We start from the raw sequence: 25,455 nt of genomic DNA, 5'->3' as shown, positions 1-25,455 counted from the left end.
ACACACACACACACACACACACACACACACACACACACACACACACACACACACACACACTCTTTCCACAGATGTTTGCTGCATTCACTTCCATTCCCGTTGATCTTTAGCACAGGCTCATATAACGCATTAATAATTACTCTCATCAAATACTATCATTAAAAACTACTCTTTACTTTTTAAGCTGTTCATCAAACACTGTTCAGCGGGTCAAACGGACACGTGTACACAATCTCAACTCTTTGCTTGCTATTTTTATCATTTAGCTTCAGGTTATAAATGCATTTATTTATTTTTTTACTTGACCTTTTTCCATTTGAAAGTCTCCTCAGTCGAAGGTTATAATTTCGCCACAGACCTGTTGGTGTTTATGCATTTATGGCGTGCTGTTAAAGATGATTGGCAGCTGGTGTCCGTGGACACGAGTATTATTTCAGTGGAGGAGCTGGTCTTCGTGAAGGTTGGAGGAGCTGATCTTCGTGAAGGTTGGAGGAGCTGATCTTCGTGAAGGTTGGAGGAGCTGGTCTTCGTGAAGGTTGGAGGAGCAGACGTTCAGCCTGATGGAGTCGACTAAAGTGGTCATCTTAGCTCTGTGTCTGCTGGTGGCGCTTGGATCGTCCATCGCCAAGGGTAAGAGAGAGAAACAAGGGTTTTGTTGTGACTTCATTGGCGTGCTTACTTCCACAATGCTCATTATTATTATTATTATTATTATTAATGTTCTTGCGGGCACTTTTTTTTTTTTTGGAAGTTCCGACTTTCTTATACTTTCGTGAGCTCAGATTTTGAAAGCTCAGACTCCTCCACACATCTTTATAAGCTTTTCAGCTTCTTATCAAACCTTTCAAGCTCAAAGCAGATACTTCATTCTTCACATCGAGGTCACATTTCATCCTTCGTCTCTCATTAACTTACTCTTTCACTAACCGCTCTGATTACAAGTCAACTGACACTTGAACCAGTTGAACAACTGACTCCGATCAGACTGATGTTTCACCTCCTTCAGGAGCTGAAACAGTCTTCATGTCTTACAGTGAACTTGAGTTTCAACTGCTTTTTTTTTTTTTTTTTTCCCCATTTGCTCCTCAGTTGCTTTCAGTGGCTACACGTCAACGGACATGTCCCCTTTCTTTGATCTTTTAACAGGACATGTCCCCTTTCTTTGATCTTTTAACGGACATGTCCACTGACTCCAGCGGCGACATTTAAAAAAAAGGACACCTGCTTTTGTGACAAGTATAAATATTTTTTTAAAAGAGTCCATTCGTATTCATAAATAGGTTGAAATATCGAGTGATTTATTAATTATTGATTTAATCTATTTTTGTGTTCAAAATTCATTAATTATTGTTTAATCAATCATCCGCTCAGCAGCCTAATCATCGATCCGGAGATCGATTGCTTTCGTCTCCGCCTGTAAACCCGGTGAATCCGGTGAACGCGTTCATTGCAGCACTCTTGTGATTATTTCTCCCCGTTTTCAGGCGCGTAACACTTTCATCTTTTACTTTTCAAGTGACACTTCAACTGCTTTCGACGCTCATACTTATAAAGGCTTTCCCTTTGTTTTCATTATTTCCCCCTTTAGTGACATTTCCAATGCTTTCGGTGGGTACAGTTATAAAGACATTTCCATTGCTTTAATAGTTTTTCCTCTTTTAAGTGACATTTCCACTGCTTTTAGTCCAGTTAAGAATACATTTCCATTGCTTTCATCTTTTCCCTTTTTAAATTATATTTCAACTGCTTTCAGTGGTTACACATCAAAACCCATTTTTCCCCCCGTTAACTGACATTTCAACACATTTATTTGTTACACTTCCAAAGACATTTCCACTGCTTTCATCTCTTACCCTTCAGCTGACAGTTCAGCCGTTTTCACCACTAATGACTTAACTCTACATTTGAGTTCATCCTCTCCAGCTGACATTTGAACACCTCAAACCCTTTCAGATCTGACATCTTCTTTGAAGAGCCTCAACACTTCCACTGTTCATACATAACCTTCAACTGCTTTCAGTCAGCAGACACTTATCTTCTGTTAGTTCTTTCATTTTCACATATTTATTTCAGCTTTTTCGAGTTTTGCTGCAGATTTTCATCAGCATACTTTCTCTATGTAAAATCTTGCCTTTTCTTGTTGCATTTCTTTGTCTCGCATTCACACAAACCAGTCAACATCAGAGCGACCAAAACATATCGAGTTTGATGTAAGATTCCTCTCTTTTCACCCGAGTTAGACTTCTTTTCTATCTTACTGTTTTAAAACTTAATTATGCGCCAGTCAAGATTCACTCTCTCCTCTCACGTTGCTCTGTTACGTCCTCATTTCGGTCTCCCTTTTTTCTCCTGAAAGATTCCTTCGTTTCCACTTCTCCTTTCATCCTTGAAACACTTTCCTTTCCATTTTCTTTTGTACGAGGCTTCCAAACTTTTAAAATCAGCACATTTGGTACATGTGAAGTTGTGCAACTGCCTGTTATCAGCATTCATTGTGTAACAGCGGACTACTGTGTCAAACTAAATGTTGACAGCAGATAAGAGAGCATGAGAGTGAGGTGTGACAGCTGTTGGTACAAACAAACATCCTAACACACAAGCATTCAAGTCCCAAAGGAGTTTTGTTTGTTCTGCTCAGTGATGAACAGTGAACGTCTCTCTGACTCGCATCCGTCACATTTTAGTTTGAAGTTTGTTCAAAGCGTAAAGTTACACCTCGAGTGAGATCGGTGATTTCCTGCAAGGACTGGCCAGACTCGAGCAGAGTGTTCTTTCATAAAGATGAGGAATTCACCTGAGGTGTTTTAAATAGAAAATGTTGCTGGTAGAAACCATTTCTCCATCCTAGTGGGGGTTATCTGTGCCTATAGCCATTGCAGTGCTGGCATGGTGCTCTTTGTTTTTCATCTTCACCACGTACCAAAGTTAGTTTGGTTACTTTAACCCCTTCATGCATAGCGGTCACTACAGTGGACAGCTATTCAAAAGCTGTTTTTTGATGGTAGAGTTGCATATCAGTGGAAGCTAATGAGTCACCCCATCTACTGCCACCCACTGGCCAAACCATTATAAGTCTGTTGACTAATACCCCAAATGTGTCAAAACCAAGATAGCCGACAAGAGACCAGAAATGCCATGCAGCTCAGGAATATCTTGCAAATTCTTCCATAGTAGAAGACCTTTGCAGGTAAAAAAAAACAAACAAAAAACTGCATCAAGTAATGACTAAGGAGTAATATATTTGTTAACATTTCAAAGTACTGACTTTCTGTTGGGAGGAAATAACCAATAATCACTGAATTCTTGGAAATTCTTCATCTGATTTAACTTTTTCTTTGTAAATTGCTGAATTTATGTTATTTGACTGTAACTTTCAGTTTTTGAAACCAAAAAAGATTTTTTTGTGCAGATTAATTCCATTATCTTAGTTCATTATGTTAATGTCAGTTATTGTCTTTCAATTTTGTAGAGCTGAAGTGCAGGGCATGATAGAAACACCTGCAGGATAGTGAAGCAAATACTATCCGACTTAAGTTAGGATGATGTTAGTGGCAGTGATGAGTAATTGAAAATTGATGAGTTGACGATTCAAATGCATGATGTCCACATGACTAGATATATAAAAACTGAAAAAGTGCGTTAAAATAAATAAAATATTTTTTTCTTTATGCCTAAAGAGGATTAATAACACTTTGGAAAAATGTGATTATTTTTATTATCATGATTCATTTATGACAGGATTGTATGATGTTCACTCTAGTGGACACTTCTTCTTGGCCAAAATTATATTTATTAAAATAAATTGTTTTATATCACTTTGCATGTCCTAAAAAGTAAAAAATACTATCAGAAAAAAATATTGCTGTTTTTTTTTTAATGATTCATGCATTTAAAGCGGTGTTGGAGGTGAGCAAGTCAAAAGAAAGTCATAAGAGCTTCACCTGCAGCATTTGTCAGCTCACTGCATTTCCCCCAACCAATATGTCCATATCTGGTTTATTACACCTATTTTTTTTTTTTTTTTTTTAAGTGAATTAAGCTTAATTGCTAATTTGATGACTGAAAGTCACGCTTCAGCAGGAAATGTTGCATTAAACAGTAAAATATGTCTGACATTTAAAAGTACAAACAGTATTGTTTTGCTTGGGCACGCCACCCAGGTCTATTAATGTCCACCCATTTTTGCACTTTTTTTTTTTACTATATTGGTTCAAGACAGTGCTGCCATACTTTTATTCGTGGACTAACACCAGTTTGTGTGTTTTACAGTTGAGGAGGAGAACCCAGAGTTCTGGAGGTCACAGGCCAGGAAGTCTTTGCAGTCAGTACTGGACAGGAAGTTCAACACCAATGTTGCCAAGAACATCCTGTTTTTCCTCGGAGATGGTAGGTTACACAACACAGTCGGTTCCTTTCACTAACAACACTAGACAGCCTTGCCTGGCTGAAGAGGTCAAACGAGCAGGATCTTTTTTATATCATCTTGGGTCCGGTCTCTCCTGTTTCCTGTCTGTTCTACCAATTTGCATCACCAAAAACAAATATTTCAAATCAAACAAGAAGTTGTGGCAACGTACAGTGAGACTTTGATCTTTGCAGCAAGACAGAGACATTCAATTGTTTGTGTGTGTTGTGTGCTTCAGGGATGGGAATCACAACCTACACGGCAGCTCGTATCCTGAAGGGACAGCTGCAGAACCAGACCGGGGAGGAGACAGTGATGACCATGGACACCTTCCCCAGTGTGGGACTGGCTAAGGTACACACACACACACACACACACACACACACACACACACACACACACACACACACACACACACACACACACACACACACACACACACACACACACACACACACACACACACACTGCATACACGCACATTCAAATCAATGAATGGACAACTGCCTGCACACAAATGTGTAGCCAAGTGCATTCATATCCATTCATTTCTTTAATTTGAGAAAACAACTAGAGGTGCTCACTGAACAAATGTGTCTTGTGATTGAGCAAAGTCCATTTTGTAAATGGGCTGAACATTATTCTACATCTGTAGAGGATGGAACGCCCTCCATCCTTGGACCTTCAGTAGTGAATATGAATGTGATCAGCCCCGCGGCCGTACATCTGCTCTGTGAGATGGAGTATCTTTATGGCAAGTCAATTTTGCATATATTAGGATAGCAGCAATTCTTCCTCAGCGTGGGAGTGTGTGCTTGGATTTGTGCATTGTGAACAGACATGGATCTAGCATACATTATAAACACTATATCCTGCCCTACAGAGCCAGAATGCAGAAACTATATGTTCCCAAAAAAATCATTGGGGATTTTTTTTTTTTTAGCAAATTAACAGCTTTGGTGCCACGGTGCTACCCAGCTTGAATAATAGTAACCGTGTTGTCCTGTAACTGTTGTTTTTTGTCCCTGTCATATTATGCATTTATTATGGTATCTTTTTATACTTACAATGTTTTCATAGTGCATGCCTTGTATTTTTTATTTTTGTATCACTGTCCTTCTGTTATTCTGCACAACCTACACTGTTATTAATGCAAATCAATAATCTATTTTATAATTTTGCAGCTCTTAATAAGACTTGGTAAAATCTTTACAAAGACAAAAATACACCGAGATTCAAACATACATTAACTAATATTAATAGTGGGTGTGTAAAAATGGTAAATATTTGAGCAGTGATTTGACAGATTGCAGTATTGTAATTATTCAGCTTATTGGCCAATTAAGCCCATTTTTATGGTATTTTTAAAGCTCATGTATATTTCTTGTTGTGCAGACCTACAGTGTGGACTTCCAGATTCCCGACAGTGCGGCCACGGCCACGGCGTATCTGTGCGGAGTGAAAACCAACCTGAACGTCATCGGCGTGAACGCAGCCGCTCGCAACGGCATCTGCAGAACTCAGAAGGGCAACGAGGTCACGTCCATCTTAAAGTGGGCCAAAGATGCCGGTACGGTCGCCACATGTACACTACAATGTAAATTATTGCATGTATATTATTTCATATGACCTTTAGATTTTTTTTTATTCTAAGACAGTTAAGTGAGAGAGCGAGTAGAGAGGGCTCTCAAACATTAATTATCCACACTTAAAGATGCCTTTAAAGCATGAACCTGGTGCTCCTGACTTTTTGTTTTGGAATCATAGGCCCATCAGCCTGCTTCCAGACCGCTGAATTATGACCCAGGACTTTTATTTTTTTATTTTTATAAACTCGGCTGGGTCTGATGCTGTGCTCATTGAATACTTTTCAGTTGAAGAAACTGTCAAGCCGATCAGAGCTTTGAACAGCATGGCATTTTGACAAAATGTAATACACCCATCAGTCCACTAGAGGGCACAGAGTCACCTGAGTCGTAGGCATGAGAATTACAGGCATGTACGATCAGGGTTGAAGAAGGAGGTCATGTGACAAAGTATAAAGCGTGATAAAGTCCATGTCAGGAGGTGGTTGGACGAAACCAACACAAAGTCAGTGGTCGAGTCTGCGAGAAAGCAAAAGTCGAGGATTTTAAGTAACATAAGTAATTTACTTGTGTAAAGTACTGTATTTAACTTAATATGATATTAGGTAGGTAGGTAGGTATTTACTTTATTAATCCCCAAGGAGAAATTTTTTTCTGACATAAAATCAAATATTTTAACCCAAACCCTGATCTTTTCCTAAACATAACCACTGCAAAACGTGACACTGACACGGTATAGTGGACTGGTGGGTGTCTGACACGCTTTTGTTTGATGCCATGTTGCTTTAAATTTGACTTTAAGAACAGTCATCCCATCTTTTTTTTTTTTTGCCATGGCAGGAAATTTGCAACAGAAAATATTCCACAAAAATAACTAAATGTGAATGCACAGGTTGTTGGTTAATTTAACTTATTTAGTGGATTTAAGCAAAAAAAAAAAAAAAAGTGTCCTTAAAACTCCTTACCACTGCGTTTAATGTTGAATGACAAACACATTGGCAGAAGCACCCTTTAGTGGCAAATTGTCAGCAGTATGCTTTATATACAGTGGTCATATTAAATCCTCATAAATGTAAGAAAATACCTCGGAGTGAAACTCTAAGTAAAAGATGGCACAAGAATACCATTATCATAATGTTTACACAATAATGCGTCAAATAATGAAGATGAATGAGAAAAGGATGAACTAATAGAGCAGATGTTTCACTAATGACGATGGTAATTTTCTACAGATGTAAACAGGCTCATGTGAAGAAGTAGAGCTCATTGCCGTGCAGATGACACCCAGCAGATAAGAATGCAGCTTGTCTTCAATCCATGTCGTGAAAGAAGCAGCAAATAGGATTTTGTGAATCCTGGTCAAAGAGCGGGCAGATATACCTGACACGTGTCACGCTTTAGCTCCGCTTCCTGACAAAAGAAAATCCCTCAGGTCTTGTACAACCTCCACAAAAACCCTATTTTACAGCTGAGCGCTCTGCTGTGAGCGGCGGTGGCCCCGGCAGCAGTGGTATTACAGGGGCCACCGGGGGAGCACGGAGCCTCAGGTTCCACGACAGGATCATGTGCTGCACTGGGAAGCACCTCCACTCTTATCATGTTCCACCATTATCAGACACCATAAATATCACATAACGAACACAGCCGAGTCGTGGCCCTGACCCAGACACAGCACAGACTGACGCTCAGGTGCGTGGATGTGAGTGTGGTGCAAAGAACAAGGAAGCTCGTCTCTATTTGATGTCATAAAAACATTTTACAAATGGTCCTCGAATGGTTTTATTGACCTTTATATGTTGCTAGGAAGTCCCACCTGAGGGCCACGACCTCTCGGGCTCACAACACTGTTGACTAATCTAAAGCATCACCCAATATTTAAAAAAATTGATAGAATTGTGCATTCACCAAAATGTGGCATGAGTGGTTGAACATTTCAGTCGTGATATATCAGCATAATCTGCAGAATAAATACAGTGACTTTCTGTGCAGCATGAGAACAGGAGTATCTAACTTTAAATCAATTTGAATCCACCGTGTTTATATTTTATATGATAATACCTTTGTTCAAATGAGACTTTTATGAATTTGTGTTTGTAGAAATTTGATAAAGTCTCAGTGAAAATTGTTGGAGTCAATCCCTCCTATCTTGGTGTACATTGGTGTCTGTTTAATATCTTTTTGGGGCCTGTACGGACAATTTAAAGACGAATGTCAGGCATCACGATGTTCAAAGGACAATAACTATATTTATTAGACTATGCATCAACCTAACTGCAATATATGTACAGTCTCTACAGGGGGTGGAGAACGCTGTTGATTAATGACTCGACTATGAAATCCGTTCTCACGGTACACAAACACACAGCAGGGGGTGTATTCTTTACTGCATGAATACTCTATTGTGCTGTATTTATGTCGTAGGCAAGTCTGTTGGCATTGTAACAACTACGCGGGTGCAACACGCCACCCCGGCGACCACCTACGCCCACAGCGCCAGCAGGAAGTGGTACAGCGATGCTGACATGCCCGAAGCCGCCAAGAAGGACGGCTGCACCGACATCGCCTCCCAGCTCATCGAAAACACAGACATTGACGTCAGTCTCTCTTTCTAACTTTATATTTGGTTCCACAACAGCTGAATTGCCACTAAGTAAGTGTGTGTGTGTGTGTGTGTGTGTGTGTGTGTGTGTGTGTGTGTGTGTGTGTGTGTGTGTGTGTGTGTGTGTGTGTGTGTGTGTGTGTGTGTGTGTGTGTGTGTGTGTGTCCAGGTGATCATTGGTGGCGGTAGAAAGTACATGACCCCCAGGGGCTATAAGGACCCAGAGTACCCCTGGGATTACTCCTCCAGGGGCAAAAGAAGAGACGGACGCAATCTAATCAAAGAGTGGCAGAGCTTGAAAGTTGGAAAGGTAACACTGTCCTTTTCTCTCTCTGCTCTCCTCTCTCCCCGACCGGTCGAGGCAGATGGCCGCCCACCTCTGAGCCTGGTTCTGTCGGAGGTTTCTTCCTGTTAAAAGGGAGTTTTTCCTTCCTTCCCTCTGTTGGAGGTTTTTCTCCCTTAAAGAGATTCCCTTAAAGTTTTTCCCTCCTTGCTTATGTGGGAATTGTTGAGTTTCTCTGTATAATGTTATAAAGTTCTGTTGTAAGGACTTTAATGTGTTAAGTGCCATGAAATAACTTGTGTTGTGATTTGGTGCTATATAGATTAAATTGAATTCAACTTTTGTTTAACCAGACACGGAAAACAACTGAACTCGTAACAACTGCTTCGGGGGTTGCAAAATGACTCAGTAATGTGAGATGGTGTGAAATCAGAACACTGAAGTGTACCAAAGTACATTTTATTTATTTATTTATTTTAATGTCAGGGCTCAGATTTCTCTGAGAGTAACGGCACCCAGAGGAAAAGCTCTGTGTCTGATGCTATCTACTGTGTGAACTTCTCCCCAGCCCCCACCCTGACTGTGATGTAACTGTGCCCTGTGGTAATGGTGATATACTGCTGTGTTTTGTTGTTGAGTGGTTGACCTTCTTTAGCTGCATTAGATGAAATACAAGCATGAGGGCATACTTGTATTACAGCTGACATTGTAGGTTGTCAAAGGTAAAATATGTACGATTTTTAGTTGAAAACATTTAAAAATGAACCACAAGAATCCACAGAAGGTGACGAAATAACGATGTTGCCGTTGTGTCAGACGTCTTTGTGGTGTTGCTCTGATGTTGACTGAAATTAGTCGGCTGGCCAGCGAGCTCCAGCCCGTCCCAGCTTGTAATACCACTTTATGCCTCTAGAGGTGATAGTCAGTCGCTGTAGCATCCAGTCGGCCTTCAGTCCAACACGAGAGGAAGAAGCAGCGTACTCTTAACTCCTTGTTATGATGAAGACAACAATAACTAAAACGTTCTGAAACGCAGAAGCCATCAGGAGCTAACATTGGTGTTGTTTTCTGGGAATGCAGTTTGATGCTTAACTCTGTACTTTTCTTCTAGTCTGGTGAGCAAACAGGTGTCAATGTGGCCAGCTGTAGCTTGTAAAGGTGGCTCATAGTATAACATTACTGACATTTCTGTTATGTTAGCTGTTTATTGATATACTATTGGTATGTTACTAGCTCAATTACCTCATAATCTACACATCTACCATAATGAAGGAACTTTATGTAGCAGACAAAGCATGTGTACTGACCTTGTTTGGACGATGAAGAATAGATCTTTCATTTAAAGATGACACAAACTAAACCAAAAAAAACTTCCAAATGTTGTTGAAATGTGATTTTGCTCTGGCGGTTTTCTGACACGTGAAACCTTCATTTTGCCCACGGGAAACTTGTTTTGGGAATGTTTTCATGGTGTAAAAACATGTTGCAACGTGTTTTAACACATCTCACATGTGATCACATGTCCCACGTGGAAAATATGAAAAACTGTCATCCGTTTTACAAATAACAATTAAAGGTTTCTGCTGGAGATTTGGTTGAAATTTGACACTTGAGTATTGTCGTTGAGTCATTCTTATTAATTTTTCGATCCACTGAGCATCACAAAGGAATTTTACCTCCTTTTATTTGTTTGAAAGACAATTTTTTTTTTAGAGGTAGAAACAGAGCTGGAATGTATTTAGTGGTGAGAGACGTTTTTTGTACTTTTCATGAAAATCTGCTTCCTTTAGTCTGCAAAAAATATAGTTTACTTTGTTTTGTACAATGAATTTATTAAATGTACATACAGAACATTGTTATTGCTACCAGAAAGAAGGAGCAGTGAGGAGGGATGCACTTGTTTGCAGGCATCATCCTCTGGAGCAGTTGGAGTGTTTATCAGAGTTAATTTGACCGTGACGCTGTGTGGATTTTTTTCTTTTAAAAGATTGACATTAATTCAGATTGTAAACATAAACACTGTCAGCTGAGAGAACGGAGTAATAGAAGACTAAACACAAGCATGTGACTCATCCAGTGACTCACAACAAACAAAGACTTTTACTACCTCCAACTTACCATGTTAATGTTTCTTTTCTTTGTTACAGGTAGCCCGCTATGTGTGGAATAAAGCAGATTTTGATGCTGTTGACCCTGAAAAAACAGACTACCTCATGGGTAAGGTTTTTTTTTTTTTTCCTTCCTCTCACATTTCTTTCCTCGTGACACCATGCTTCCCATCTGGCCCTTAAACAACACAACATCAATAGACCTGTGGTGTCCTTGGTTCTCTCACCAACGTGCTCATTTCATTTTGTATTAGTGATGTCAGTCCTGAATGATGAATCTTTTTTTGTTGTTTTTTTTACCTTAATCTACTATTGCTGACCTAATTCATGTTTTCAAGGTGTCAAAACATGCACAGCGCACGTTTTTTAAAAAAAAAAAAAAATCGGTGGTCAGTACATCGTGTGTTTACTGTAATTACTGCTTTTATAATATTCTGGTGTTAATTTCATATGATTACTGTATTAATACTGTATGTTATAGTGACTGCATTTGCAAAGTAGGTATATTCATGATCATATAAATGCTTCTGAAAATGTGTTTGAACCGTATCTACTCATAATTTAGAAAATAATACACTTAAAGAAGCAGCTTGAGCCAGTAGCCATAACGTTAGCTATAAGCATGAAGACTGGAAGCAAGGACACACTGATTAACAAGTTGTGCCTCACTTATTTCTTCTGTTTTGTGCAGACCATAAAACAGATTGTTTTCGGTCTTTATGCTAACCGACTTCATATTCTTCATATTTAATGCACAGAAACGAGAATGATGTCATCTTCTTACGCAAGAAAGTGGATAAACGTGTTTCCCGAAATGTTCCCAATATGTTATTATAAGTTATTGCTTTAAAGTTAGTTTAACACAATTTGACTTCACAAGTGTCCTGACATTTAAATTATTATATTTACTCTTCCACTTAGCTCAGCAGCAGAAAACACATGTAACTGATGGCATTAATTATGGCTCAGTTCCATTTACGGGTCCCAGTGAGCCTCGCACAATAACACCACCCTGGAGCTGACATATGCAGCAATAATTTATGTTTTAATAACATTAATTTGACATTTTTTAAGTTTTTCTTGATCTGAACTGGAACTACAGCTTTGTGGGACATCTGTACTCTTGACAAGTAAAACAGAAAGTAAGGGAAGAGCTGTACTTTAGCATGGACGGTGATAGCGTCAGTCTGAGAGACAGATATAAACTACTGGCTTACCATTAGCTTGTAAAGTTGCTATGAGGAATTTACCAGCAAAGAGTCATTTATTCACACATGCAGAAGACATGGAGTGAAATCTACATTAGCTTTCTGTCCCTTGGTGCGATTTAAATGACTCAGACTACATTCAGGGCTCTTTATTTCCTCACTGCTCTCAGAATGTAAGAGGAGCATTCAATTCCTTTTGAGTATTTAAGTGGACATTGTTTTTTTTATCAAAGATTTGGATCCTTGTGTAACTGAAAGTGCCTAAAGACATCCGAGTCAGTAAAACAAACTGATGCCCTAATTCAGTACATAAACCCACTGCATACGGTGCATGCACCCAGTGTATAAACTCAGTACAGAAACTCTGCATAAACACAGAGCATTGTCAGTACACAGACTTAATACATAAATGTAGTGCAGCGCAGAATCAATGCAGGAACTAATTCGTAAACGAATGCATAAACTACTGTATAATCTCAACGCCTAGTCTAGTGCATAAACAAGTCTAATAAACAACTGTCGTGATAGTTCTTCTGTTGACGCAAAATAAAAGAAATAAACAAAATCACATACTGTCAGTCTCAACAGAACGTGTGAGTTTTGCTTCATTAATATTTATGAAATAAAATTGTGCAGGAGAAGTCTCCGTACGTCAGTATTCTCACTGTGGCGGCAGGTTCCCCACCCCGTGTAGTAGTACACAACAAAAAGAAATGCCTAACAGCACCATGCTTACACATGTTCTTAAGCAGAAATGGTGCCAATATGTTTCTATAACATCAAATTACAATTATTTTAGGTTGAATTAGCTTCACATTTCACCCATAAGTTACTCTGTGCACGTGGAAAGAAACCGTAAACATCCGAGGCATGCACTACGTAGCAGGTTCAACATACCCAGGATGTCTTTCTGTTATCTGGCTTAAGAAATCCTGATCAACGAGATCGTGAGATTGAGATTGACGAGTTTGCAGCATCTGATCAATCACAAACATGGACAGGTGTACCGACAGCCGAGCGACATATTTCAGAAACTATAGCAAACTATAATTTTGGAAAGTATGAGGAAGTTAAACACATAATCCATCTGAAAGCAGCACAGCTGCAGCTGCTGAATGATGGAGGGATGCGCCTGTAAAAAAATTTTATAAATCGCAGACTGTATGGATGTGTAGCCTAAGTTGAAAGGCTTAATATCATCTTACCATAAAGTGCACGGGAGGATTTGACTCTAATTATGTGTCTCTTTCATTTTATTCATGTATTCTTAGATGTATTTTCATGACATGTATCATTTCAGAACAGACTGAGGAACAAATAAGAAATGAATATAAAAATAATTTAAAGGGGTGAATTGTCATATACGTACAACAAGTTTCAGCTTCAGTCAGTTTCTGGTGTAAAATGAACATCAATAAAAAACGCCATGAAATAGAATTTATATGTCACATAAAACTGGCCAGAGAAAGCCCAAGAGGTTTGTTGGTCTCTGATCACTCTGACTTTCTCACCGTCTCACGCAGAGACTTCTGCGACTCGTGATGACATTTTTCGGATAGAATTGATTGGTCAGTACGCGATACTTCTGTACGTTCTGATTTGAAATCTTTAACATTGCCTGCTCCGGAGCAGGTTAGCTCTGCAGTATAAGTTGCCATGGCGATATATCTGTCTATTTAAGAAGTGAACCAGCTTCGTAGTACAGAGAACCCGGAGTTTAAGATGAAGTTACCTCGCTAACCGCAAATCCTGCTTTGAAGTTCAGGCCGCAGGTCAACTAACTCATTCTTGGCAGGAAAAATCACATATTGTACTTTTGATACAATCATGTTAATGTACATCTTTCAATATTTTAGCCTATTTACCCCTCTCAAAACGAACGATTTTCGAAATATGTTTGTTAGTACTGGCTGGTTTCTAACTTTGCAGGTATTGCACAGTGTGTTTGATGTGTCATGATGTTAGTCCTCTTGGTGGTGTGTGATGGTGTGTGATGGTGTGTGTGATGGTGTGTGTGATGGTGTGGAGGAGATGTAGAGATCCAGTCATCGTGCTTTTTCTGGACAGAGTGCAACAGAGACTTTGGATTTTTCCGCTGCTTCCTGTGTGCTGAAAATAGTGTTAGTAGGAGGAAGACAGGACTTTCCTCGCTGCTGCTGCACCTCCGCTCTACTGTAGGCCGGGGAATTTGACAAACTGTAGTTTGAATTTCTTTCTACCTCTCTCCCCTCCAGCGCTGTTCGAACCTGGTGATCTTCGCTTTGAGACAGAGAGGAACCCAAAAATGGATCCGTCCATCGTCGAGACCACGGAGAAGGCCGTCCGCATCTTGCAGAGAAACCCTAAAGGCTTCTTCCTGCTAGTGGAGGGTGAGGACAGCAGCTTCGCCCATTGCATCATCCATCAAAGACGGGATAATGAAATCCCCAGAGAGACGGAGGTTTGACCAAAAATAGGAAAGGAGAACATTGTGGTTGGTCCAGGCGGATCAATTAAAACACTGATCCTGTAATAATCACAAAGGGAACCTTACAGGCAATTAAATGACTGCGTTGCAGTAATTGTTGTGGTTTGCTAAAATATCAATATGTGTTTTGAGCGCTGACGCGTGCTGCTTAAAGGTGATGCTCGTGGTCTGCGCTTCTTCATCGTGATGTTAGAGAACAGTGTGTACCTGCAGTAGCTCCGGTGACTTGGCATTGATTCTGCATACAGCTCGATGAGTTTTGCCGCAGTGTGTGCAGGAGGAGTGCGCTTCGCCTGATGTGTCTCTGTTCCACACAGCTGCCTCACCGGCCTTCCTCATCCATCTCTCCTTTAATCTGAGGCTGCTGCCTGGGGACTGCACGGTGCTGGCGAGCGTCTTCACAATGACTCTAAAATAACAGGCAAATGTATAAATAGAAGCCGGCATATGGTGCACCCAATCACTGACAGCTCGCCGAGATCACAACTTATTAACTTCACTTTCCAATATAGCTCCTGGAGAGGGACGGGAGTAAAAAAAAACAACACATAATAATTACACTCCGCTGGAGAAAAGGTTCAACTTCGAAATCTTTCTGCTTCACATCTGCTTCAGTAATAAGTCTGGATAGCTCAATGAAATGTAAATCACTCTCCCTCTCAGAGATGGATTACAGTTCTTTGGATGTTTTGCAGAGTAGATAATAGCTTTCAAACCCGATTTGAAGTCTTATCAAGTCCCAACTCATTCGAGACAAGTCAGACTCGAGACCGGAGTCATCGGAGTCCTGTGTCGAGTCCTCTTACTACATTTTTATGAAAGTGTGAAGTGATTTCCACCATGTTTCAGTCAAGTACCAAGACGTTTGAGGCAAGCCAGAGTCAAGTCTCGAGTCATTTAAAATAAACCGGTTTCAATTAAGTCAAGCTTTAATTCATCTGGGATAAACCAGAGGGAACTCTTAAATCACTCAAGATTCAAGTCTTAATTTATAGTAGCTACACAAGTCCGAGTCCTGCATCAAGTCAGCGCCATGAATTATTTACAGAGTTAAGTCAAGTACTAAGAAAGACTTGAAGAAGTCCTGCGAGATAAGTCCAAGTCAAGTGTCGTCATCTGAGACTCCCCTGCGTCGAGTCAGAAGTCATTCAAGACAAGTGGGAGTCAAGTCTTTATCACGTTTACAGTCATTGAGGACAAATGTCAGTTAAATCTCAAGAGACAAGTTCAGATTGAGTTTGAAGTCATTTGAGACGAGTACAAATTAAGGTTTAAATCTCAAGTTATTTTTTATAGCAAGTTTTCAGTCAAGTCTGTGAGGAGTTACGGTAAAAGCAAATGAATGATGCCCTGCCGGCGTTTAGGGTCTCTGAATGCTGCTCATTAGAATAACGAATTACAAATTACACTCTGAACAATTCTGTAATCGTTGTTGTTTTTTTGTTTTGTTTTTTTGCATAACAAAGTTATTATAATGTGTAAGACTCCATGATGGAATATTATAGTTGTGAAAAATCTACCTGTTGCTTTCTTTTCTGTTTTAATTGTTTCAATGTTTTACCAGCTCAAATCTCTAAACCTAATCGTTGTGCTTCAAGTCTGACTCGAGTCCAAATCTCAAGTCGTAGATCTACAGCTCTACTGTCTGAATCAGGTTATTTTCTCCGGAAATGTTTGACTGCTTAATAAAATGATTATTTGTCTTACTGAATAAGCATAATTTTAATATTTAGAAATGACAGAACTAATCAGTCGTACCTGGTTTCATTCAACTGGACGCACTTTTTCTTACATTTGAGGGTAAGAATCAACTGTTCTCTGTTACTTTAAGTACCAACCAGTACCAGAAGCCTTTTACTTCCCAGCAGCCCTCCTCTCTAACCTTCTTCAACCTTCTCCTCCCTGTGTTCAGGTGGGCGTATCGACCAGGCTCACCACAACGGCCGGGCATACATGGCGCTCCACGAGACGGTTGCCTTTGACAACGCCATCGCCAAGGGCCTCGAACTCACCAAAGAGCACGAGACTCTCACTGTGGTGATGGCTGACCACTCCCACCCTCTTACACTGAATGGATTCCCGTTTCGGGGGCAGAGCATTCTGGGTAAATATGAACTGACTTCCTGTGTAGAGGGCTTTAATTTCGAATCACGTACAAGGCTTTCATCTGTGCAGTTATTTTTCTGCACATGTTGTTCTTCTCTCCCGTTGACCCAGCGCTCCATCCATCCTTTCCCCCCTGCAGGTGTTTAGCTGCCATGACAATGGACACCCGAGGTGGCATTTTGTGTGTGTGTGTGTGTGTGTGTGTGTGTGTGTGTGTGTGTGTGTGTGTGTGTGTGTGTGTGTGTGTGTGTGTGTGTGTGTGTGTGTGTGTGTGTGTGTGTGTGTGTGTGTCTCTGCCACCAGCAGCTTGACATTTCCTCTGCTTTCTCTCCCCCTACAATTACAGGGTGGGTAAACGCATATAGCTGGCAGCCTTTCTCCCGCTCGCCTTTCTATTTCAGTCCCCCGCTTCCCCCTCACCTCTCTTCCTTCTACCTGTCTCCGACCATCAACACCAACACCTCCCTCTCTCCTCTTACAGTTTTCCTCGCTCTGTCATCCCATACCCCCCCCCCCCCCCCGTTCATCTCCCTTTGGAGGGTTTCCTTATCGAGCGTTCATACTCCTCTTCCTCACTGTTCTCTCTCCTTCATCTGGATGTCCTTTTTTTTTCCCCACAGAAGACATTTTGATATGTCACAGAGAGAAGTGTGTAAATAACAAAATGAATGGTGGCTAGAGTCCACTGAGCTGTTTCACTTTACTGTTGTCGTTCACTGAACAGAACAAAAACATCATTAATGGAAAAACCTGTTGCTAAATTGAGCCTTCCACAGCTCAATTCACTCAAATGCCATTTAGCTGTGCGAAGAGTTTTGGTTCTCGTCTCCTTGGAGATATTTTGCTTAACTTTTAAACAGGAACTGTGATCGCCACAAAACAAACAACAACAACAACAAAAACTGTCACACCTTGTTTCCTCTCTTTTACAGCTAAGTTCAGGTCTTGGGTGCCTAGTAAAGGAAATGATGCAGGTAGCCTTGGTTACCAAATATCATTATTAAAAGCATATAAGTAATATCTTACTGTTAGTCGGGAGTTTTAGTTTTTGCCAGTATGCTGCGCAAACAAATCATGATTTTGTTGGTTATTTTTTTTTTAAATTCCTGAAATATTTCAGAGACAGTTTTTGGCCAGTAGCCTCTTTATAGCGCCACCTATGCTTAAAACCTACAGATAAAAAAAACAAAAAAATGTATGTTTGTTCCAAAATTTTAGATTTTTATGTGTTATTGTTGAAGCTGCCCTTAAAATGTCTTCTGACCAACCAGGTCTCACATCAAAAGCATGTAATACACCCATCCGTCCACCAGAGGACACCGTGTCACTGTCATGTTTTGCTTAACGGAGGTGAGAAAAGTAAATTGCTTTAGATTTAGGCACCAAAAGCCACATGGTTTATAATTAATTTTATATAATGTTACAGATGCCACATAAGATACGTAACATACATGAGTTAAATGTATTATGTATTTAATTGACGGAAGTTACCTAAAAGAAATCGACGTTCGCCTTTATTTCCTGACGGACTCGAGCGTTTGGACTCCCGGGTGAAAGTCCTGCGATTGTGTTCGTTCCATCCAAAATCCAAAACTTTATCGGACTTCATCACATGACTTCTGTCTTCCACCCTGGTCAGTCATGCATGTACTTTTCACGCCTAATTGACACTGACACCGTGTCCTCCAGTGGACTGATGGTAGGGTGACCAGGCAGCTTCCTACCCGGTCTGCTGACCTGAATGAGTGTCAGTGCTGCAGTGTGGTAAACGTGAGTTACATCAGCTGCTGTTTACTGATCCTTCTGGCATCGTCTTTGGTTTCCGTGGGAACATCTTTGTCCACATTTTGGAAAGGAGAGCAATCAAAAAAGTAGGACATTGTCTCAACATGTGGATCACAGGACAGGGGATAAAAATGCTGCGCAGTCCCTCATAATGTGGGACACCTGGTCACCCCAACTCATGGTTGTATTACACATTTAGCTGGTGGGTCAGTTACCAAGAATTTAGTAACGCTTGAGGTTGCAGTCCAAACACTGCAGTTTAATTACTTCGAATAGACGGGCTAACATACAAATATACTGTATCGATGGAGGACAGGAAGACAAGAGGAGAAGGTCCACTATTAGTGTTCGTGGGGGACTAAAAGAAGACTAAAAGATGAGGTAACAAAGCCGATACTGCAGTAAAAGGAGTTGTAGTATTATTTTGTAATGAACTGTGAAGTGTTTTTAATACAGATTACTCATCACTACCAATATAATGTCCATCCACCTGTTGCCTGCAGGCTTTGACTATCTTGTCAGGTCTAAATACACAAATATGTCACCATCAGTCTTCAAAGCCTGTATTGATTAAGCCATGGTTATGTCTTGCTGCTCCCCCCTTTCTACTCCCTCTTTCCTGTCTTATCCTTATTTTACCCTCCTCCTCTTCCTCCTCCCAGCGGTGCAGCAGTGATTAGTGTGCTTGTGAAACTGCGCTCTTCATCAGTGTGGGAGCCTCACCGGGCTAACGGCTCATCTGGAGAGAAACACCGAGATACTCAACAAGCTCTAGACCTCCAGCAGCACCCTTGGGATCCAGAAATCCATGTGTGTGTGTGTGTGTGTGTGTGTGTGTGTGTGTGTGTGTGTGTGTGTGTGTGTGTGTGGGGCACTTTATGGCGGAAAGAAGCAACGTGAAGGAAAAAAAAAAAAGGATGTTAAATCAAACATAATGTTTTTCCAGGTAAGTCTCCACTGTGGGCCACGGACATGAAACCTTACACCACGCTGATGTACGGCAACGGGCCCGGACACAAAATCATTAACGGAAAGCGCCCCGACCTCCGCAATGTCACCACCAGTAAGACACACTCATTATCTCTTTGTTTATATGACGAGACTATCACGGACCGAAAGATCTGGAGTGAATTTAAGGACAAAAAAAACTGGAAATGCTTCATTGTTAATATAAAAGTATTTATTCAAACCAGTCCATGCGTGGGAACCCCTTTCTCACATTTCTGTGTCGTTTCCAGAAACTAAAGACTACGTGCAGTTCGCTGCCGTCCCGTTAAAGTCCACCACCCACAGCGGAGAGGACGTGGCGGTGCTGGCCCGCGGACCCATGGCCCACCTCTTCCAGGGAGTCCAGGAGCAGAACTACATCGCCCACGCCATGGCCTACGCCGCCTGCGTGGGCGGCGACCTGAGGCACTGCCAGAGGCAGATCGCTCCACCTGCGGTTCACACCACCTTCACGGCTGACGGGAACGGGGCCGGGCCGCTTCGTGCGTCGGTGGTTTTGCTCAGTAGCCTCCTCAGTGTGCTCCTGGCCCTCACGGTGCTCATGTAAGATCCCTTTTTCCTCAGGGAGCCCTTGATGTGACTGATGTGAGTCCACAGCCAGAGGTCAGCATCACAGAGCTGTGGACATTGCCTAAAAGCATTCAGCACATCAGATGTGTGCCAGTGTGTCTTCTTGTACCAGGATTGTCTTGCTGCTAGCAAAGTCTCTTCACCAAAGTCAGGAGCTGAATCTCAGTCTGCTCAAGACAGGAACTTGTCATTGTATTAAAAAACACCTAAAGATTGGAAATTAATCTTGTCTTTATCTTGGCATTTTACTGAATCCCTGTTTTATACCAATAAAGCAGTCCTGGATTAGAGTGTTGGTTTGTCACTTATTTCATATTACAGATTACTAGTTACCCTGTTGAAGATGTAGTAAGTAATGTAATTATAAAAAAATAAAAAAAAAACGTCATCAAAGTAATGCAACTAATTGTATTTGATTACACTTCTGACAAATGTTTTAAACTTAAAAAAAATAAATGTAAACTAGTCGGTGTGTAAACCTCCCAACAAAACTTGAAGTTGCCACGTTTTGGGCTGTCAGGGCGTGAAAGTTACATATTTTAAAAGCGTGAAACTTACACGCAAGTAAATGTTATGAGGTGGGATCATGTGACAGGTCCTGCAACAGAGGCAACAAAAGACATTTTTTGGCACTTTTAGGAGGTAGGAGGGGTGACATCAGTCACAGACTGTCATGCGGTACGATGGGGGGTCAAATCCAGGAAATGACAACATTTTTGTTGAGTTGTTATTTGTTTCCTAACATGTTTATATTTTTCCCTAACCCCGAGCATGTTCTTTCCAAAACCATGTTTTCTTTCCCCAAGACCAACCATTTTGTGTACCCTAACCCCAACCACGTGTTTTAGCTATACGTTTCATTTTCCTGTAAATCACATGGCTCTACACATGCAGTAGGTATCATTTGTGTCCACTAAAGGAAATCGTGTAACTTTCACGCACATACCCGTGCAACGTGTGGCTATTTCACGTTTTGCTGTAGTGGATCGGCGTGTCTATTTCACATTGTGTTGTGATACTGCGTTGCCCAACAGAACTATTACAGTTCTTTAGTATAAGTTCAATTCAAATTAAAATGTTTAGATTTTAAACCACCAAATAAGATCACAAAGTCTGTAGATCACAACTGACTTCATTGAAGGACAAATGTTCCCAGAAGCTCAAACCAGGTCTACATTCAGGTGGACTCATGCTGAGTGATGATGAACTATCAACAGGGCTGAGTGCTGCTCACAGGTTTTTACACCGGTTCCTGAATGACTCTTTTAAATATCTCTTCATCTTATCTGACATGTGCAGTCGTTTTGGTGTTGTTGCTTGGAGCAGTACACGTTGATTTAATTGGCAGACAAGCGGCGGTGTGAATTCAAACAGGAGAACCAATCAGAAACAAGGATCAGAACCTGAGCACATACTGCCAAATGAATGTTGTGAGTCGGGACGTAAACGGCAGGTAAAAAGATGCACATTTTCAATATTAAGAAAGCAGCCATGTTTACCAGACTTCCTGAACCGTAAAGGAACAAAATCTTTATGTTCATCTTGAACAATCCAAATGTGAAGCTACGTGGTTACATTTAAACAGTGACAAGCACAAGCTTCAACAACAAACGGATTTTCTGCTTTAAGTTTCACATCTTTAAAGATACTAATGTAATGGGCAGCATAATTATAATTAAAATAAATCATTTTGGGTATGGTTAGCGGTTTCCTTGCTGAGAGTCAGATGACTTTTTGAGTGAAGATAAGAACAACATACAACTCAATAATCAGCGATACCGGCCTTTACTGCTTGTTTCCAACATTAATGCTAAGGCTTCATCTGCATACATGAGAGTGTTCTCAATCCTCTCATCATATTATTTATGACTCGAAAAATGACCCTACTCTAAGACACAATACTTTAAAACAAATGTATACTCCTGTATTACATCCAACAATACTCTACATATGCAAAAGTGTTCGCGACTAAAAGCCATAATTAGTTTTTATTCACCAATTAACTTGCACATCGTTTTTCAACTACTTGGCAGGAACGTTTTTCCAACATCTTGGAGAACTTTCCATAATTCCTCTGTAGATTCAGGCTGTCTGGTGTCTTCTGTCTCTTCCTCCATGAAGATCAGGTGTCTTTGAGGGCCACACGATCTGTTGCCGAGCTTCTCCAGGTTGTTGTCTGGCTGCAGATTGAGTTCAGCTGAACATCTAAAGGGCCTGTTTTCAAAAACAGCCTGTAAATCTATATCTGTATCATGAAACCTTTCTATGTTTGCCACAAAAAATACAACACAGGATGCTGATACTGGACGGGAGATTTCAGTTCATAAACCTAATCATTTTCTAACCAGTGGTACGAGATCTAAAAATGACTCGTTCCTTTGATCTTCTCTTCCAATATCCGCAGCGCTAATTGAGGTTCGGGGCGGCTTAGTTTGATGACATTACTACAGCAGGCCATTAATAATGCAAAATATTTAAAGATCATCTATTTTTGTCTTTGGCTGACAGATTGTGGTAATTATTTTGGACATCTGTTGGGGTTAGGAGTTTGTTAAAGCTGATTTTGACTCTCCTTGTGCTCATTTAGAGTAGCCGGAGGCCATCATTTTAGTTTCAGATGATAGGCCTGCTCTCATCTTTTACACACACTCATGGAGAAGTCGTTCATAGATCATATGGTGGAGGGACGCTCAACAGATTGAGAGATGAAAGACGGGCTGTTCTGTCTTTTGTCTTGTGCTGAGGTCATGTTAATGGACCGGGAGGACGTGGTGAAGAGGGACAGTTATACACACAGTCTATGATTTCATTACTCTCTTATTCTGTATCTGAAGAAAAGAATTATAAAGGAAGTTTCATCATTTCATTACAAAACTATCAGTTTCCAGCAGTCGCTCAGATCAGCCAAAGCTTGAAACTGACCTGACAGTGAAACTGAACACAATTTTAAACAAAAGGTCCAAAGACTGTTGCCAGATATTTTGACCACATCTCACGGTCTTCTTCAGCATTTCCAGCTGCTCGGTTCAGTTCATGAGAGATTTTGTGATGCAAATATAATCACCTGTTATCATGTAACCAAACACTGAAAGCACTGAGGAAGGGCACAAGTTAGCCGGACCTTATCATGACATTGTTTATCTCCAATTTCCAAGAACAATAATAAACCTACCGGCTTGACAAGCTCTGACTTTTTTTTTTTTTTTTTTTTTTAAAGATATTAAAAGGAATAGTTCAGTATTTTAGGAAATATGGCTTCCTTGCTGAGCATTAGTAAGGGGATCGGTACCACATGGTGAGCTCAGCTTGGCATAAAGAGTGGAAAAAAGTGTCAGAATGGCTATGTCCAAAGGTAACAGAATCCACCTACCAGCACCTCTAAAGCTAAATAATTAGCACATTATATTGAATTAATTGAATCTTTTAAACAACTAGAGTTTTATCTTTAACCTTTGGACAGAGACAGGCTACCTGTTTCTGTGCTTTATGCTAAACTAAGCTAACCTGGCACACACTGTAGTTGTACTTGGGGACAATGAGAGTGTTTGGTATTATAAAGCTGAACTGATATTCAGATTTAAATCATGTTTTTAAAATGTATTTAACTCTAACTGTGGAAACGATGTTTGAATGGTTGTTTCCAGGTGTTTTTTTGTTTTTTTTCCATACATGGCTTCTTCTTCTCAGTCTCCTGCTCCAGATTGAAACTCCTGTCCATCGTAGATCCCCTGCTTCGGGCCCACATTTATTTCTGCTTCTCCTCCGCGGCCCACGGTTCTCTTTCAAAGCCCTGAGGGAACAGGACTATCTCCTCTCGCCGCTGGAGACCGGGGGCTCTCCAGCTGGTTCTCAGCCCGGGTCATCATCTGTCTCTCCGTTGCTCCCCGCTGCTCAGCCGGGCAGATCCGCAATGCCGCCTTGTCCTCATTCTCCCTTCGCGAGAATCTGAATCTGCCGAGCGTTTTTATCAAGATCTCCTTCTCATCTGCAGCCCCACGAGCCTGATGCTCTGGAACCAGTGGTGAAGGCCTGTCTGGTCTGCTGGCAGGAAGCTTCTGTTTCATCACCGGCCTCAAGTTCTGGGCTCTCTGAAGAGGAGGACGGGCACATTTCTCAGCCGGGGGAGGAGGAGGAGGAGGTGGGTGGGTGGGGCAGCTGTCCAATCCTTCCTCAGGCTGATCACAGCACAGCAGATCTCTCCTCTGAAAAGACTGGAAATATTCCTCGGACACATGTTTTCTAAAGGTGGATGGCTGAAATGCTTTTGATCATACATCAGGGGAAATTGAGAACTGATTCCTTGAAAAAAGCTTTCTTCTGCTTTTCGGAGAAGAGAAATTGAGTTTTTGCTGCTTTTATTGCTAAATAACTTCAGATATTATGAGGAGGGGTTTAGCCCAAGATAAGCAGTCCCTGTGGGCCCTCTTCTTAATCCATGGCTGTCATGCATCTTTAGAAATATTATTTTTCAATATTAGATTAATGAACTGTTCATAGCATATTTAAACAAGTTGCAGCAATCTGTGACTTTATGTCTGAACATTTCATCCCTTCTTTCTCCACATAATATTGCCTATATCCCAGGCTTTTCAAGGGCTGTCCTTCACTGGGCTCAGTGCATCTTCCCCCCTCCACCACACACACACACACACACACACACACACACACACACACACACACACACACACACACACACACACACACACACACACACACACACACACACACACACACACACACACACACACACACACACACACACACACACACACACACACACACACACTCTATGATGCCCCTAATTATGAGTATTAAAAGTAATAATTATAAATAGCTATTCCCAGCATTTTCTTCCACAGTAATCATAACAAGAGTGGCACCCTAGTTTTCCTTGTATTTTCCATTTCAATATCAAAATTATGTATTTACTGTATTTGTGCTTGTAGGTTTTTTTCACACGTTACGGAGCATATTTGGAAATAAGAGGGGGCATATATTCATAGTTCTGTCATATGCTGCTTATTTCTTATATGTTTTTTCTTTTTTTTTTTAGTAACCTTTTCATTTTGTGTTTCATAGGAGCAGAATGCCTGGAAATGGTTAAGCCTAAACACACCGTGTCCTGAGGCTCTGGTAAGGACACCTCCTCATGTCCCCTTCCCCCTGCTCAGCTCTGCAGTCTCATACTCTACTGCGCAACAGGCTCTCCGCTCTCCCGTGGCTCCCACAGCTGGCTGCATGCTTCCAGCCGTCCTTTGGGTGGCGCTAGAGCACCAGATACAGAGCCGCGTGTGCCCCGGACAGGCAGGGCTGATCAGCCTGTTGGATAA

At 41.0% G+C, this 25,455-nt stretch overlaps 1 protein-coding gene across 1 annotated transcript; it reads left to right on the top strand.

Moving 5' to 3' along the window:
• Positions 1-560: 560 nt before the first annotated feature.
• alp3 (alkaline phosphatase 3) lies at positions 561-20,403 on the top strand. The gene is made up of 11 exons (XM_069690946.1): positions 561-630; positions 4,270-4,386; positions 4,644-4,759; positions 5,801-5,975; positions 8,413-8,585; positions 8,760-8,900; positions 11,021-11,090; positions 14,424-14,558; positions 16,569-16,760; positions 19,494-19,610; positions 19,786-20,403. Exons 1-11 carry the CDS (start codon positions 561-563, stop codon positions 20,100-20,102), a joined length of 1,623 nt encoding a protein of 540 aa, XP_069547047.1. The 3' UTR covers positions 20,103-20,403.
• Positions 20,404-25,455: the final 5,052 nt, after the last annotated feature.

Source organism: Brachyistius frenatus, unplaced genomic scaffold (assembly GCF_029030835.1).
Source record: "Brachyistius frenatus isolate BFR_SWC_R1_liver_20210118 unplaced genomic scaffold, ASM2903083v1 Contig_1, whole genome shotgun sequence".
Taxonomy (NCBI): domain Eukaryota; kingdom Metazoa; phylum Chordata; class Actinopteri; family Embiotocidae; genus Brachyistius; species Brachyistius frenatus.
Note: the sequence above shows the minus strand (reverse complement) of the source record. Positions and strands in the feature narration are given on the sequence as shown.